General features: G+C 35.3%; 2 protein-coding genes across 3 annotated transcripts in view; one reads left to right on the forward strand and one right to left on the reverse strand.

Moving 5' to 3' along the window:
* Positions 1-367: 367 nt before the first annotated feature.
* Positions 368-15,789, forward strand: EFCAB9 (EF-hand calcium binding domain 9). Its single transcript, XM_051978905.1, has 4 exons — positions 368-518; positions 2,752-2,900; positions 3,588-3,764; positions 5,068-15,789. The coding sequence occupies exons 1-4, from the start codon at positions 383-385 to the stop codon at positions 5,215-5,217; spliced, it is 612 nt and encodes a 203-aa protein (XP_051834865.1). The 5' UTR covers positions 368-382; the 3' UTR covers positions 5,218-15,789.
* The window catches only part of UBTD2 (ubiquitin domain containing 2), a 55,706-nt gene continuing 53,874 nt past the window's right edge, over positions 15,330-17,161 (reverse strand). For both annotated transcript variants that reach the window (XM_051978904.1, XM_051978903.1), the window contains one exon: positions 15,330-16,422. In XM_051978904.1, coding sequence (XP_051834864.1) covers positions 16,025-16,422 — 398 coding nt within the window. In that variant the 3' untranslated portion in view covers positions 15,330-16,024. The remainder of the gene's footprint in view (positions 16,423-17,161) is intronic.

The raw sequence follows: 17,161 nt of genomic DNA on the forward strand, positions 1-17,161 counted from the left end.
GTTTGTTTACTATCCCCTTCATATTCTTTGTGATTTCTCACCTTAAATTTCCTGCACCAACTACCCCAACCCAAAATAATCAGTCCCTCCATTGTATTCCTGTATCCTCTATCTATTTCACTCTTTTTGACACATTATGTAGAAAGCTACATATTGATACCATTCAAATCTATATATTTGTTACTTTGCACATATTTTTATCTGTGAGTATTAGGGATTTGTACATAATTGAGGAATTGTTTCTTCTGACATTTCAACTAAGGCAACTCTTTAGTAATGATAAGAACTCTGAAACTCAAATCATTATTATAGTTCAACGGCAGAATCCTCTATTCTATGTTGCCTAAGTGACCAGTTATAAACAGAATCAAATAGTGACACAATGAAAGTGAAACAAGGAACATTTCTATGGTATCTCTACTTAGATAAAATATATTGTTTACTATCTGTGAGAAACGTCAAAGCAGTGTCAGAATATTTCCATATTTTGGATGTGCACAAACAGCACACTCTGAATGGTAAGTACCTTCAACTTCATTAAGTCATTCAGATACACTGACTTGGTTCAGAGACCTTGGGAGAGATATTAAAATTAAATTACCTGCTTTTATGGAGCTCATAATCTACCAGTCCAAAGAGAAGAGAGATTCTCTGAAAACAGAGTGATCCTCCAGATATTTTTTGGAGATGACCTTTTTTTGACTTCCTCAAGTCATCACTCAAAAGTTTGACCTAACTATTCCAACATGAAAAAATCAAGTGGGCGAAAATAATCTTTTGGCCCAATGATAATACAATTGATTAGTCTGCCCACAGAGATCATCTATCTATATAACTACCTTAGAAAAACATTGCAGATAATCAGATGTGGTGGCATATGCCCTAGCTCCTGGGGAAAGCTAAAGCTATAAGAGAGCTAAAGTAGATTATTTGTTCACATTAAGTCGTATGATGAGCCGAGAGAGAGAGAGAGAGAGAGAGAGAGAGAGAGAGAGAGAGAGAGAGAGAGAGAGAGAGAGAGAGACACTATCACTAGGCTGCCTAAAGAGTGAACTGGCCTGGGTCAGAGCAAGTCAAAACTCTAGAGCAGATAAGCAGTGGGATTGGGACTGTGCACTTCTAGCATGGATGAGATAAAGACTCAGACTAGAGAGAAAAGGAGAGGAAACATAAGTAAAAGAGAAAAAGAAAGAGGGAAAAAGGGAAGGAAATAAGGGGAGAGAAAAAGAAGGAAAGAAAAAAGACAAAAGGAAAGGAAAAGGAGAAAGGAGGGAAAGAAAAAAGGAAAAAAGGAAGGGAAAGAAAAAAGGAAGGGGGAAAGGAAGGGAAAGAACAAGGGCTATAAACAAACATGAGGGAAGGAAGGGAAAGAAGGGAGAAAAAGAGAGAAGGTGAGAGGGAGAGAAAGAAAGGAGTATAAACAATTAATGGACTGTACACAATCAAAAATCTAGACATAGAAATGAAGACAAAAAGCAAGATGGACTGCATTTGTAAAACTGCAATTCTATCTTAAGCTATCCTTTAAACAAAGGCCTGTCCACCCCCACCTCCCCCAAGGCCTTTTAAAAATTAATACTCTGCCAGAAATGCTCTTTGACAAAGTATAAAATATAACAATTTCCAAGAATTAAAGCCACAGAGTGCATAAAGGGCAATGTAAAGAGAGAAGATATAAAATGGGATGCAGCATATGACCAACAAATATGTGACTGAAAAAGGACCAGTCAATCAATGGATAGCTCATGTGCTCCACTACTACACCCCATAATGTCAAGAAATCTAGAGGAAAACCTCTAACAAGTTGGAACTAGGATCTGAATCCTCAGGTCCCAAATTCAAATATGGTAATTCTCCTACTATGTTGCCACTTCCTGGACAACACATTCTTTCTGGCCCAACTTTAGCTGTCAGTATCCTTGACTGGAATCCTTCCAGGCTATAATCATAAAACTTCAGAGCAATCAAAAGATTTCAACAAGCCATGACTTAAAGCAACTCCAGTTTTCTGAGTTTCAGCTTCCTCATTTGTAAAATAAAGTGCAAGGACTAAGGTTTCTTTCAACTATAAATACTATGATAGGGAAAGGCAGGGGATAATTATTAAGAGAGGTATTATAGATGTATATATGTATAAGTATATAGATAACTATAACATCATAAACATCCATCCAATTATAGACAACTAGGGAATGGGGATCATTTAACATTGGGAACTGACCTAGCAATATGTTTGACACTCCAATCTACCAAAATGTAAATACACATAAGTGCATGCACAATTACTTTATGAAAGAATCCTTCACATTTTTCAATCCGTGGTATACTGGAGGCATTCAAGAAATACTTAAATGCCTCAATACTTCTTAATGAAGGATGGATCTCTTATCAATGTGTGTATTCTCACCATCATTGAATATTGAAACTCATTTATGCATCCTGCATAATTTTTGTCCATTATCTTCCAGAAACCCTTATCCTACTTATTACTTATGCAATCTTGAGCAAGTCAGGCTTTCTGAATCTCAATTTTACTCATCTATAAGATAAGGGAAAAGAATAAGATATGCTTTCCTAATTTTAAAGGAAAACGAGTCCTTGCAAAGAACCCCAAGTATATCAGAAATTCAGTGAAGAATTACTTTCATGTTAATGGCCTTCTTGGAACATTGTGTCATTTTATTGTTTTTATGAATTACAGTATAGCATATGGATAAGCACTAGAGAAATATGTATCCTTTTCTTCTTCAGACGTGGTCTTCTATCATTTTCTTCATCATGTGACTGACTTGAACAAGAACCAAATTATGATAGTGTTTGATATGCTGGATTGGGATGCCACAGGAGAGATCGGCTTTGATGAATTCTACATGCTCATTTGTGTCTTACTATCACACGAGGTAGGTAAAAATCATTTTGATTATAGATATTAAAGCATATACGGCAATTTAGCACATCTATCCCTATTCTGCTAAAGTATCACTAAATCTAGGTTCCAACAAAATTTATCTTCCATTGATCATACTTTTCAAAAAAAAAAGATCAAAGACTTTTTGTCTCTAGATAATTTGTTTAAATGTTTTGAAACAATTGATAAATGACGGACAAAAGCAGCTACACCCAAAGAAAGAACACTGGGAAACGAATGTGAACTATCTGCATTTTTGTTTTTCTTCCCGGATTATTTATACCTTCTGAATCCAATTCTCCCTATGCAACAAGAGAACTGTTCGGTTCTGCAAACATATATTGTATCTAGGATATACTGCAACATATCCAACATATAAAGGACTGCTTGCCATCTAGGGGAGGGGGTGGAGGGAGGGAGGGAAAAAAAATCGGAACAGACACGAGTGTCAATATAAAGTAATTATTAAATAAAAATTTTAAAAAAAAATAAATGTTTTGAAACAGATTTGGACCCCCTTGCACAATCAAAAAAAAAAGACTAAAGAAACTTCTCCTTCAAAAGACTTCTTACTCTCTGCCCTCTTGGAACAACAGACTAGTGAAAATACAAAGTTCTTGAATTAATGTCTAAAAGACACTCACTAACCTAAAGTTTATATTTACCTTTTTCTAAACAGAATCACTTGGAAGAGCGGTTTATTTATCGACATTCCCGGCCTGTATTTGAGCTGCTTGACAGAGATGGGGAACTCAAAGTTAGGTTAAGGCAGTTCGAAGCTTTCCAATTCCTCTTCAATTTCAGGAAGCAGGAAATGAAACAGATCTTCAAGAACTTTGATGTTACAGGTGATGAAGTGAGTTCACAAATTCCAGAAAGGTGGAGTGGATGCAATACTCTCTCCTCCTAAAGAAATTCCCCAAATAGCTTCCAACAATCCAAGCTGCAATTTGGTATACTCGAGCAGAAAAGATATCTATCTACAAGTGTTTAATGCTATGGAGGATCTAAAAAATTGATGGAATGGCTCATTCCCTAATTCATAACCTAATTATAGCGAGATTAGCATACAAAGCCATGGGGAAGTCACTTAAACTATTTGCAAAATGAGGTTAGAGTAGATGACCTCGAAAATCCCTTTCATCTCTACAACTGTGATCCCAAGAATTAGTACCTATGGTTTAGCATTTGTTCTCTTAACTATATGTATAAAAGAACTCAAAAAATGTGAGGCATTGGCATTTTCTGGATCAGTCAAAAGATAGGAAAAGTCTTACAAAAAAAAAAAACAACAAAAAATTAAGCTGAGCATTAAGCAGGTAGGAAAGATGACACTAAAATGAGAAAAGATTAAATAAAGATATAAGGAAGGAATGCATTCAGGAAATAATTTGATCAGGCTATATAAAAAATTAGATGATAATATTGGACAGATGGGGGCCATATAGAGGGTATTGAATGCTATATAGAAACTAAGACTTGAAAATCCCAGGTGTGGATTTGATAAAGAAGCCCTCCTCCTCCCATGGTACCATCTCCCCTTCTAGGCCACTTCTTTCTCTCCTGCTGGAAAGTAAAGAAGGAATGATGTACTAGAAACTGTGCTGAGTGCATTATAAATAGCTCATTTGATCTTCACAACAACTCTGGAAGGCAGGTGCAATTATTATCCCCAATTTGCAAATGGGGAAATTGAGGCAAACAGATTAAATGACTTGACCAGATTCACAGGTATAAAGTATTCTAGGTCACATTTGAACTCAGGTTTTCTGATTCCAGTCCCAGTTCTCTATCTACACTGCCATCTAGCTGCCAAACTCCCTATACTTCTAAGTGGCAGAGGAAAAACCTCTGTGGCAGTGGTCAGAGGAAATAAAGTGCCCTCTGGGGCTTTGTAAAGCATTTATAGGAGCTGTGAATGTTGGAGCACCCTTTATAATCTAGAGTCCACTTAAAAAGGTACAAAGTAGGGTTCTTCCTTCCTCTAAGGTTAATGTCACATATCGAGGTTTCCAAGTACCTATACTTTAGGTTCTGTTTGAGGAATTGCAGTTTGTTTTTGTTTTTTTAAAATAAGAAATAACTATCACCCCTTGCCTTCTTAAAGGGTAATATTTAATTTTCCTAAATTGTTGTCTTTTGTTTTTCTCAAACACAAGCGTCTTAATTACAAAGAGTTCAAGTTGTTTACTATCTTCTGCCTTGACAAACATCAGGAGAGGGAGAAATTGGAGAGAAATAAACATCTGCTCATGAAACAGAAAACTCTCTTTGCAAGGTGGAGAGAGGAACACAGAACCAAGAAATGAATGTTTTTATTATTAAAAATAGATTTGAATATACAAAGTCGAAAACTTGGAATTTACTTCTTCCATGGGAAATTACAAGGAGGGTGAAATCAAACGTTCATGCAAGTAATCAATATAGGCATGTTCACAAAATTTGGAGGTGTGACACCAGAGCAATGTAACCCACAGGAGTCACTCAAGATAGTACAGTACTGATTAGAATTATCACCAATTTCTCCAACTAGACATGCCCCAGTTATCTCCTGCTCAATAACCTAATCAGACACCATCCTTACTGGAAGGCTGAAGACTGACAAGGACAAAATGTTCCTGGTTTATCACAGGTCAAGGGACTATACCTTAATTATAAAGATCTGAGGTTTACATTCTTCTCAGGGTCACATTGCTCTTTGAAAAAAAAAAAAGTCAGATGCATACAAAAGAAATCCCTTTACTTTTCAGGCCCTATTCACTCATTTGTACTCAGCTCCTGTTTTTTAAATTGGTTGTATAGACACAGCTAAGTTGCCTGTGCCAGGACATGGACCTAAGGTTCATGATTAATCATTTTTTAAATCTATTTTTTTTCCATTTCATGGGAAAAAAACAAAAACAAAATGAAAGCCTTTTTCTTTGGTACTGGAAGGCATCATAAATTTCATTTGTTTACATCTGCCCACCCTGCCCAATCTTGAAGAAAGCTGTAATCACTGGCTAAACCTGTTCTTTTATTATGAACAATTTCAAGTTCTTTTAAAAAAAAAGGTTTTGGAAACTTAAAGGATTTTCATTATGGATTAGGAATGAGGAAGAATTAATTTTCCTTCTCTAGCACCTATTTTAACATCGCACCCTCTCATCATGATTTCTAATTACCAGTGTAGCATTTTTCATTGATCCGAACTGATGTTTCATTGACGACTTTTGCTTCTGTACGAATATTTACTGTTACCTTCAAAATGAATTTGGGGAAGATCAAGATTTACAGAAATATACTCCCAGATCCCCTTCATTCCATTCCTTTAGAGTTTTGTTATAATGGCTGATCACCTGGACTCCCATGACGCCTAATCATTAAAGGAGTGAATTGTGTACTTTACCCTACTATATATGTAGATGCCTCTGTGTTAAACATGAAAATCTCAATTTTGAATTTCCCCTTTTGATAACACAGATTTTCATGAAATAGAAAGTTAATCTTTCACTAATAACATTCTCCTACTTCACTCAATAAAACATGGAAACAAATCATTCATTCTCTTAAAATTAATCAATCACTAATCATGGGATTTAGCATTTAGCCAAGTGAGTAGATCAAATAATAAAGTTCAAATATCCAAATGGAGTCACAAAGAGGCAAACATGACTGAACAATAAGATACATATGTGTATTGTGAATATATGCATGTATGTATGTACATACACATAAATATCCAGACATTTCTAACTGTGGCAAACTACAAAAAACGCAACTCTCATTATGAATATGTAAAAGCATCTTTTTAGTTCAAATTAAATTTGAGAAACTGTATTTGAGAAGGTTGTCAAAAAGAAAACCCTTACCAGGTAGTTACTTACCAGTTACCAGGTGGTTTTCAGAAGAGACACTGTCCCTATAAGCTGTTACAGCTGACATTCTTGTAGTCTTCAGAAGGCTCTTAACCTTTAGAATAAAACTATTAGAGGTGGAACAGGTCTTGGAGATTAACTAGGTTAATCCTCTTTATTTTATAGAGAAGGCAACTGGGTCTAGAGAAGTTTAGTTTAAATGTGCCCAAGATGACTCAGCCAAGTAAAAAGCATCAGAACTTCTAATATTGTATTCTTCCTTGGTTGAACCACAGTTGGAGTATTGTATTCACTACTGGATACATTTTAGGAGGGACAGTCACAAGGTAAAACATAGTCATAAGTAGCAATTCTGGTCTTTGTCAAGCCACAGTAAACATAATTTCACATCAGTGATAAATGAGGAGACTACAACAGAACTGAGATGAGAAGGGAAACCTCAGAACATCACCAGGTCACTGCAAGTAAAAAACAAAATCAACTTAAGGAGGAATAAGGTTGGACCAATCCAGAAAGGACTCCCTAGTACAGAGGGGAATCTCATCACCTGTAAAGTTCTTGGGTTAATTCAGTATTCTTTAAAAAGTTTCTATGTGACTCAAAAAAAAAAAAAAACTTATCAGAATGTTGCAACATATTACAAATGTAACAAATTTTTAAATTGTACAATTTTATAAAACAATTGTTACAATATCTATTGCTATACTATTTGCACCTTCAGGTGTCCTATAGCAAAATCTCAATTTCTCCCCACTTACTCAAGTGTACATCCAGATGAGACAGGTATATTGAGGGAATTTGAGATTATGCCTTATGAGGATTAAAGGAACTAGGAAAATTTAGCCTGAAAAAATCTACAAAGGACAACATGACAAGTTTTCAAGAGTCTGAAGAGCTCTGAAGAGCTATTATGTGGAAAAAAGATTAGATGTATTCTGCTTGCCAGAGCAATGTGAACAAGCTGAAGAAAGGTCAATTCAAGATCAATGTAAGGAAAAACTTCCTAACAATCAGTGCTATCCAAAAGTGGAATGATGCTGCTTCAGAACTTAATGGGTTCCCTCTTACTAGAGGTATTTGGAAGCTCTTCACTTGTTGGGGAGGGGGAGCTGTAGGGCATAGCTATTCAAAGATGCACTGAACTGAATGGCTTCTCAGGTCCCTTTCTACTCTGGGTTGTCTTTTAAATCCAGATTTTCTAACTTCCAAATCTAATTCATCTTCCATTGGCCTTGCAGGGGAAAGTGTGAGCTTCAGCTCTAGCTACAAACAGGAGTTCATTACCAGGCCCTCCCAGTCAATTTAGTTTTTTTCCCCCAATTCCACTTGAGGATTCAATAGGCAAAGCCAATATTACAGGATATCTACTTCTGGGGGGTAGTACACAATAAGAATGTGAGAAGGAATCTGCAACAGCTGCCAAGGATAATGCAACTTCAAGTAAATAATCTTATGGATAATTAAGATTTTTCCAAAGATGTTAAGGATTTCTGCTTTTAGCTGCTACAGCAAGTAACATCTCAGGAACTAGAGCATAAAGTATTTATGAGAATAGCCACAGTAAGATTACAAAACCAAACTGAATCTCATCAGGAGCTAAATCCAAGTGAGTGCTTTATATGTATGAAGAGGACCAGGTGGTTAGCTGCTTAGTATTCCTTTTAAATATCCTTTTCTCCTCTACATAGTAACAAAAATCTCTTCAGACCTAAAGAATGCAAGTTATGTTCTCAGAGGAAGTAGGACTGGGCTAAGGGTGGCAGAATTTATTGCTGAAAGAGACGTTGGTGACCATCTTGTCCAATCATCTCACATTCCATAGAGGCAAAAGATGATGAAGATTGGATGATTAAACCAGGGTGACAGAGTGGTGATAACCCAGAGTTACTGACTCCAAAACTAGGGCTTTTCATGGACACCTTTGCCGGCATATTAAAGAGAAAAAAAGAGCAGCCAGAATTTTGATCTGCCTACAAAGTTTTCTAACCCTTTTTAATATGTCATACTTAGTGATATAGAAAGGAGTTTTGAGGGTGGTATCACTTAGCAGAACTTAGAATTCACTTGGTTTTTTAGTTAAAATAATTACTACTTGGAAGAACGTCTACAGAAATTCTTCAGAGAACATAAGTGCATGGACTGAAGGAAGGCCAGGTATACTGGATGAATACCACAATGTTTTCTCAGGTAAACCAAGAATACTTTCAACAATCAAGAAATCAGAGAAAAATCATGACTATCTCCCTTCCTGTAGCAGTGGAAGGGCAAAATATCCCTGAGACACAATTGATTACACTTTCAAACTTTTAAGTTAAATGGGTCAGACTAGTGACATTAAATATTCAAGGATTCTGTGGACCTCACAAAAATGTTATGAAACTTTTGTCCTACAGCATCCTATGGCTTCTAATATTGGACATTTAAACCAAATGGATATAAGGAAAGACTTTGGCTGATTTTGAGAACAGATTCTCTTGTCACTTTTTCAATTAACAAAGCCATGGTGTATAGCGCTAAGGTCCACATAAGAAGCCATACAACTGACAGTCAGTCTCTGGACTTAGGTTCTCCTGTCTCCAAATCTAATCTTCCAGTAAAGCCTGATAAAATAGGAGCTAGTCCCCAACTAAAAAAAGACCCTGGACATTTAGATACAAGACTGACCTAAACTAGATTATAGATCTGGGGACTACAATATCGGTAGTGATCAGCATTCAGGTCTATCTGGCTCAAGTAACAAGAGTGATGTTTTCCAGTCTTTTTTTTCATGTCATTCATAAGGTTTTCCATATGAGAAAATCATTCCAAAGTGAAGTCTAGTCTTTGCAACAAAGAGAATTAAAAGTCTAATGAAACACTAATGTCAAAAAGTTCTTAGTCATAGTGGAACAAGAAAGCATGATTACTACTTTTTATATTGCTCTTTTCTTACTATTGCCTCCCATAGTACTGTTAGTGTTTGGGGGGGCTGAAAGAGGGGAGGGGAGCCTTAAAAATTTGTTCAGACATGTATTAGCTTGCTCACTATCCTCTCCATAATCCAACCTCCCAAATCAAAAACTAAAATTGGTTATCTTACAATACAATATACAACATAAAATATTGCTTAACACAGATTAATATATATTCTAGATAGAAATTTATAATCCTAGACATTATGTTCAATACAATGTGAAATATCTGTAACATTGCCCTTAAAGAATACTTAGAATACTATAATGAATTATACTTAAGAGACATACATTCTTAGCAGCCCAAACTTTATGTTTGTTATGTTATGTATCTTACCCTGCAAATCACCCCAAGGTAGCACTATAAAGCTCCAATCAAAAATTCATAAACAAAAACCCTAAGACTTGGGTTCTCCTAGGCTGCTGAAGGTCTTCTTCAACTCATAGTATCACACATTTAGAGCTGGACCATCGGAGTCATCTAGTCTCACCTCTTTACATTAAAGATGAAAAAAATGAGTCCTAGGGAAGTGCTTTTTCAGGGATTTAAATCCAGGTCCTTTGACACCAAGTTCAGCAGTCCTGCAAATGCCCCAAAATTTGGGAAAGGACTGTCACAAGTCTATTAGTACTGCTATAATCAAATGTCACTTAGGACACATAGCTGGAGAAGGGCTATCAAAACAAGAAAGTTGGTCTGTCACAGTACTCAAAGAGATTCTTCACAAAAGTCTTTAAATAAGCCCACTTTCACTTTCATGCTATTGCTGCCACATCTCAGATCTTCCCCACCACCCAAGAACATTGGCAGAAGACGAGGCTACCATGAGAAAAATCGCAAAAATGCTTTCCTTTCCAGTGCCCTGAGTGGGGCCCATAATCAATGAAACTGATTGATTAAGCTCCAATTACAATTACTATTACAAAGTAACTGCTACTTAAACACACTTAAGGCAGAGCATCTTTTCAAAATGTCAGAAGAAAAAAAAGATGAGCAAATAATTCCTAGTTTTTATTTTGGCAAAAATAATGATAAGCTACATAAACAGAAGTGTCCTTTCTTTTCTGGAATTATTAGGTACCTTCTTATTAGGAAACAGTGTTGTCTAGGAAAGGGTTTGAGAATATATTGCTAACAAAAAGGCTTCTCCTTTAAGTTTGTCAATGCTCCTTAATGCACTTTTCTAAGCACTAGATTTCAAACATATATAAAACCAAAACTCATCTTTAAAAACCCAATTAGCCTATACTAGCAATGTGTACTGGAGTCTGAAATTTTTTTAGAGAAAAGTCATCCAACTTAATCTACCTCAGCTTTTCTTGAAGTTTTTTTTTAGCTGCATTATGAAAACCTTAAGAATTTATAAGATTTCTAAGGATATTCTTCAATTTTGCTCTCCACACTTCAGAAGGACAGTTGGCTAATCCTTCAGATTATATATATAGTCAAGTTTAGTGCCTCGCCCAGCAATATACACAAAAAGGCACTTAAAACATTTCTGTAATATGGTGATGCTCTGTATAACTAGGAGGTAGATAATTATTTGCAGCTCTTCACTGTTAGTATTTTCCTCTACAAATTACAACCTCCCATCCCATACCATGCTGACTTAGATGATCTTTGGAAGTCAAAAATGTATTGCTCTGTGGTCAATCTGGCAACGACTCTCTCCAAATTTAGCTAAACTCACTCTCAAGACAACAAACACATAGTCTACCACCAAGTTAGCTTCATAGGGTTATTCAGAGATTGTTTCATATGTAGTGGCACATGGATCTACAGAACATTGGATTTGGAGTCAGAAATAACTGCATTTGAATCCTGCTGTATTCATTTATTTGCTCAGTATTGAGCAAATCACATAACCTCTTAATCTGTTTATTCATATATAAAATTAAGATAATCATAGCACCCATCTCACTGAGTAGTTGGGAAGATCAAATGAGATTAACTATTATTACAGCCATTAAGAATATATGACAATAATTATGGTTAAAATCTGTTGTTCATTTGCACAAAAACAAAATAATTTGAAAAGCTTGTATGTACCTAAAATGCCTTAGCCCAAGAAACAAGGGGTTTATTATTTATTGGAGTGGATGAATAGAAGATAAGATTGTAGGGGACAGTTACATATCTAGGATCTCACTCAAATCTCCGGTATTCTTTAATTAATTACTGAATTTTTTATTCAAACTCTGCTTCTGTTGACTGTTATAGGGGGTTAAGTTTGGGAAGGAGACAGCAAAAAAGCAACATATTATTAGAAATGCATGAATTTGGTGAAATAGCAGATAAAGGAGAGAATCAAAAGCCAGAGAGGGCATATGCCCCATCTCTGACACCTCACTGCATCAATACTGGCAAATTGTTCAACCAACTTCAGACAATTCTTTAAATCTTAGACAGGTTATAATCTATTGGTTTTGAGAAAATTCCCACATCAACAAAATAACAGGTCTTTGAAAAATTAACATATGTTGATGAACTATTATCACCTGAAGACTTAGCTATGCATGTTAAAATTTTTATTTTGTAACAAAAACTTGAGAGTCTTTCAAGAGTTCGAGAAACCTCAGCTATCTAGTCCAACTTGTATCTGAGAAAAAAATCCTTCTCTATACACATTTCCAATATAAGGTCATCCAGTCTCTCATATTCCCAAGGCAACTCTTTCTACTTTTAGACAATTCTAGTCTCTATTTCTCTGTGCTGAGTTGAAATAAGCTTCTATAACCCCCACCCCAAGAATAAAAGCAAAACTGATACCCAGGGAGCTTCTGCAAAGATCAGAGAACCAGAAAGTCAAGGGATTCAGAAATTATAAAAGAAATTGGATATTACCAATTCAAGAAGGTATTTAAGAAATATGAGCAGACATGTTTAAGGTCCTAAAATACTTTATTTATGTATAATCCTCATTTCAGCAAAACCTTGCAAACTAGGAAAAGGCACCACTTGCTTAAGATTTTTTATATCACAGGATCATAAGTTTAGAATCTAAAATGCATTTAAGGGATAATTTCAATTGTTTTCTCAGTTTAGAGAATTGAAAACTAAAATGCCTAGAAAGTTAATGATTTGTCCCAGCCCAAACGTAATAAAAGGCAGAACCAGATTTCAATTTCAGTTCTTTTGACTCCAAATCTAATGTTCTATTAGTACATTATACTGCTCTCAACTATTACTGCTGGGTGATCTACAATTCTGATAGGTATGGGAAAATGCAAAAGTGATGTAAAATAACAGAACAGCTAGTATAAGGAAGAAGCAGGTGTGTGTCTTATACCTGTTAAGGAAAATACTACACAAATAGTACATACAGCTGGTGAGAATACTAATTTTCTTATTACCAAGAATGGTTTTGCTTCTCTGAAGGTTTTGCTTGAAATTTTGCAATATTTATGAATTTTGCAAAATTCCTAGCTAGTTTCTGGCACGGAGAGAAAAGATTTAAAATTTTAATTCATTTTCCGGTCCTACACAAGAAATATTCCAAAGATTTTTTGGACTAAAGCTGTGATTTCATTGGTTCAGGAACTTCTATTAAGGAAACTCTCATCAGCCTTTACAGAATTTCCCAGGGCAGAGTTAGTAGTATGTGTCAAGAGACTCAAACATAAGTCTTGATGACTGCAAAGCTAAATCTTTAATCACTATGCCTCACTGCCTATCAGCAGGATAAAATTTCAAAAATGAATTTCATTTAAAGTATGATATTCAAAAGAAAAATGGTATTGTATTTAAAAAGTGAAACCAAGACAAATTATACACTTAGAACACAAAAGATGATACAAAATTACAAGTGCCCAAGTCTGAATTGGTCTGAATACCCTAATTCTGATAAAGAATTTATTATTTTTACGTACTAAGATTTTCAAGAAGAAAAACATCTCATTAGAATGAGGCAGACAACCCTTAAAAAAAAACCCATAATGGCAACAACAACAACAAAACAAAAACTGATTAAAAGCTCTTAGTTACCTGCCAAGACAAACGGACATTTTTTTTAAAGTAAAAAAAACCTACATGCAAGGCTTGATCCAATATTAGAATAGTCTACTTACAATTAAACAGCACCAAAATTTTCCCAGCCAGGTTGTTTTAATCATACCCAAAGAACTGTTATTCAATATTTAAGTTCCTTTCAAACAAAACAAAATCCACAAGAGAACTTGCAATCAACTTGCAATCCCTCGAGAGAAAAATTACTTTTACCTACTGTCATGAATGACTTAAAAAAAAAATGTACTTAAGTGCAATACAACTGAACTTCTTTCTCCCAACCACAAGGACTAAGGGATATTGAAGTTCCCAGTGACATGCAAATGAACAAATAGGATGCATTCTTTGATTGTAAAAGTGTTAATCAAGTAACAGAATGTTGGACTCCATTTCCCACTGCCTAACAACTACTGTTGAAAATAATGCTTCAAACTTCTCTTGAATTCCAGGCTTTGAGAAGACCTGAGAGAACTGTAGCCACAATCTTAAGGCAATTAAATAAAAGAGAGATCTGAAATTAGTTCATCTTTTTTAAAGAAACATGCTACAAATAAGTTATAGCTATCTCCTGTCTAGTTATCCTATTATTTTAAACACTATTTTCAGTGTAAATTAAAATTAATTTCCATTTTTGTTGTTAAAATTAATAAAGCTTACCATCTGAATTGACTGAAATTTTGACTTTTTATCTCCAGACTGAAATCAACAAAAGGATTTTCCTTCCTTTATTCTTTTGGGAGGAGCACAGAGTTGAAGTAACATGGGATGTTGCCTAATTGTATTTTGGCTCCTTTCCCATTTGCAGAATTAGTAAACCCATAATCTCAATTTATGGCAGTTTAAACTGAGGCCAGAATATACTTCATAGAGTGAACCAAAAGCCTTTTTGGTCCCTAGTTATTTCCCAGGTATTTCCTTATATATACATTATACAAGAAAGTCCAATGAAGGAAAATTATCGTCCAGCATGATGGAAATAATGACTAATGAATTAGGAAAAAGTCAAGAAAAGCATGCAATGTCTAGTATATGAAGCAATGAATCAATGAACTGTTTTTAGTGTTGGTGTTTAAATGATGTCAGGAAATCTTTTACACTGATAGGTTAAAATAAGGAAAATGCTTTGTAAATTGTCAAGCACTATAGAAATGTAAGATATTTGATGACTAGAATGAAAACAGGCACAATTCTCCTCCTAGGCACAAATAAAATGGGCATTCCTTACATTCTTCATGCAAGGAAGAGGGAGAAGGGAAGAATCATTCCATCCTCCTGTGAGGACATCTGGTTTCACTGTTCCCATGCAGCCCTAAAATGGAGTCTGAGTCAGGGTCCACAAAAGAATGACTGGTTAGCCCTATGCTATTCTCTTTCTCAACAAAGATGCCCCTTGACATTGTTCTGCAGGGAAAAACCCATACACTTATTCCAAAACAGTTGTGCATTTGAAGCACAACCTGCCATCATGACAACTGGCTTGTGTTTTTTTCTCCCCTAGTCAGGAGTAGTTTTAGAGAACAGGCCTTCTGAAGCTAAAAATGGAAACAGGGGTCAATAATTCAGTAGACATTTCCAGAGGCAGGAAGACAAAAGAACTGTGAATCAAGTACAATATAAGAGATTTTACTGTATTTACTAAATTATTGCCTAGTGCTCCAGAAGTCAATAACAGCATAAGCCTGCCTACCACCAGCTTGATAAAAGGTACCAAAATTAGTTGGTATGAACATAAAAAAATTTCAACATACAGAAAAGGGAAAGCAATGCTGAAACACAATGCTAGGAACGATTTTTCCCATTTTTTCCCTTGATGGATGAGTTTTGAATAACAGTAGTTAAAATCAAAAAACATAAATACTGCACTTTTGTTGCCATAGAAAAAAAGCTGCATTTGGAGGCATAGTATGCAGTAGAAATTTTTTTGAAATAGTCTAATTTGGTTTGTTTACAAAAACTTATTCTAAATTCAAAAGGTGCTGTTCTTCATGGATGGCTGCTTTATTCATTGTTCAAATCATTTAAACATAGCCATTTATGTTGGATTTCTGGTTTTTTTTTTTTTTTTTTTAATAAATGGTTATCTGTTTCGTTTGTTTGCATTAGAAATGGCAATCACATGAGTCTCAAAGGCTGGCTCTATGCGTTTTATTTTTTGTGTAGTTCTCCATCACAGATGGAATTTTTCATTGGTCATTCCTCAGAACTAAATTCACTTGTGGGTAAATAAGGGCAATGAAAATAAATTTCACGCCATAAAAGGAGGAAAAACCAAAAGAAGAGAAAACCAGCAAACAAAACCGGTTCAGTTCTCCACTGGTGTTGGATTTTGCAAAGGCTGGCTCACAATAACTTGTACTACATAGTCCTTTGGGATCTTCAATTCTTCCAGTTTCATTTTGTCGGTGAGTGGCCTGCCTGAAAAGAACCAGCGCTGACTACTTGGTTCCACACCTTCCACTGCATTCAATCTCCTCTTCATGTGGTATACTGTGTCTGTACTACGAGCCAAAAGTTTGAGATCTTTGCCTGTGGAAAGGCGTAAACGGAGTTGACATTCATATCCAGAATTTGGTGGTGGATCAGGAATATCCAGAGTCTCTATGTCACTCTTTTCTTCTATCATGTTGATTGGTGGGGCCAAGCAATAGACTGGAAGTTGGTATCTGTTTCCCAGTTCATCGTAACACTCCGTAAGGGCACCTTCAAAAGGGAGAAAAAAGTAACAGCAATCTAAATTAATTGATTGTAGTATATACTTTGGGAAATTTCCAAGTCACTGATTAGTGTCTAGTAAATACACTATTAAGTTGTGAGGTCAGCTTGCTAGCTGATTAGCAACAATAGGTAAAATTCACCAATTTTAATTATCTAGTTTTCAATTCAATTTTAAAGCATTTAAGCATCTATGTTCAAGATGTTGTGCTTGGGTCAGGAAACACTTGAACCTTAAGTTTAATTCATCAGAATTGCCTTAAAGAGGAAATGACTTATATAACTCAGTTGAGCTTAGAAATCTATCTTACCCTAAGAGGAAATACAAGGGAAAAGAAATAAAGGGGAGGGGAAGGATGATAGAAAGGAGGGTAGATTAAAGGAAGCAGTGGTCAGAAGCAAAAGAAATTTTGAGGAGAGACAGGATAAAAAAAGAGAAGGATAATAAACAGGCTAAAAACAGGATGAGGGAAATATACAGTAAGCATAACTGTGATTGTGAAAGGAATGAATTCATGAATAAAATGGAAGTGGATAGCAGAATAGTTTAATAAGTAGAATCCAACAACACATTGTTTATAAGAAACACGACTGAAACAGAGACACAAAGTAAATATAAGGGGATGGGAGCAAAATCTATAATACTTATTTGAGGTTAAAAAAAGAGAGGTGGCAATCGTGATCTTAGACAAAGCAAAAACAAAATTAAAAGAGATGAATAAAAAAA

Source organism: Antechinus flavipes, chromosome 2 (genome assembly GCF_016432865.1).
Source record: "Antechinus flavipes isolate AdamAnt ecotype Samford, QLD, Australia chromosome 2, AdamAnt_v2, whole genome shotgun sequence".
Lineage (NCBI taxonomy): Eukaryota > Metazoa > Chordata > Mammalia > Dasyuromorphia > Dasyuridae > Antechinus > Antechinus flavipes.

Coding starts and splice junctions, on each gene's coding strand:
- EFCAB9 (XM_051978905.1), top strand. CDS start 383: ATGAAAGTGAAACAAGGAACATTTCTATGGTATCTCTACTTAGATAAA. Junction 519..2,751: donor CAAACAGCACACTCTGAATG/GTAAGTACCTTC, acceptor TTTCTTCTTCAG/ACGTGGTCTTCTATCATTTT. Junction 3,765..5,067: donor TTGATGTTACAGGTGATGAA/GTGAGTTCACAA, acceptor CTCAAACACAAG/CGTCTTAATTACAAAGAGTT.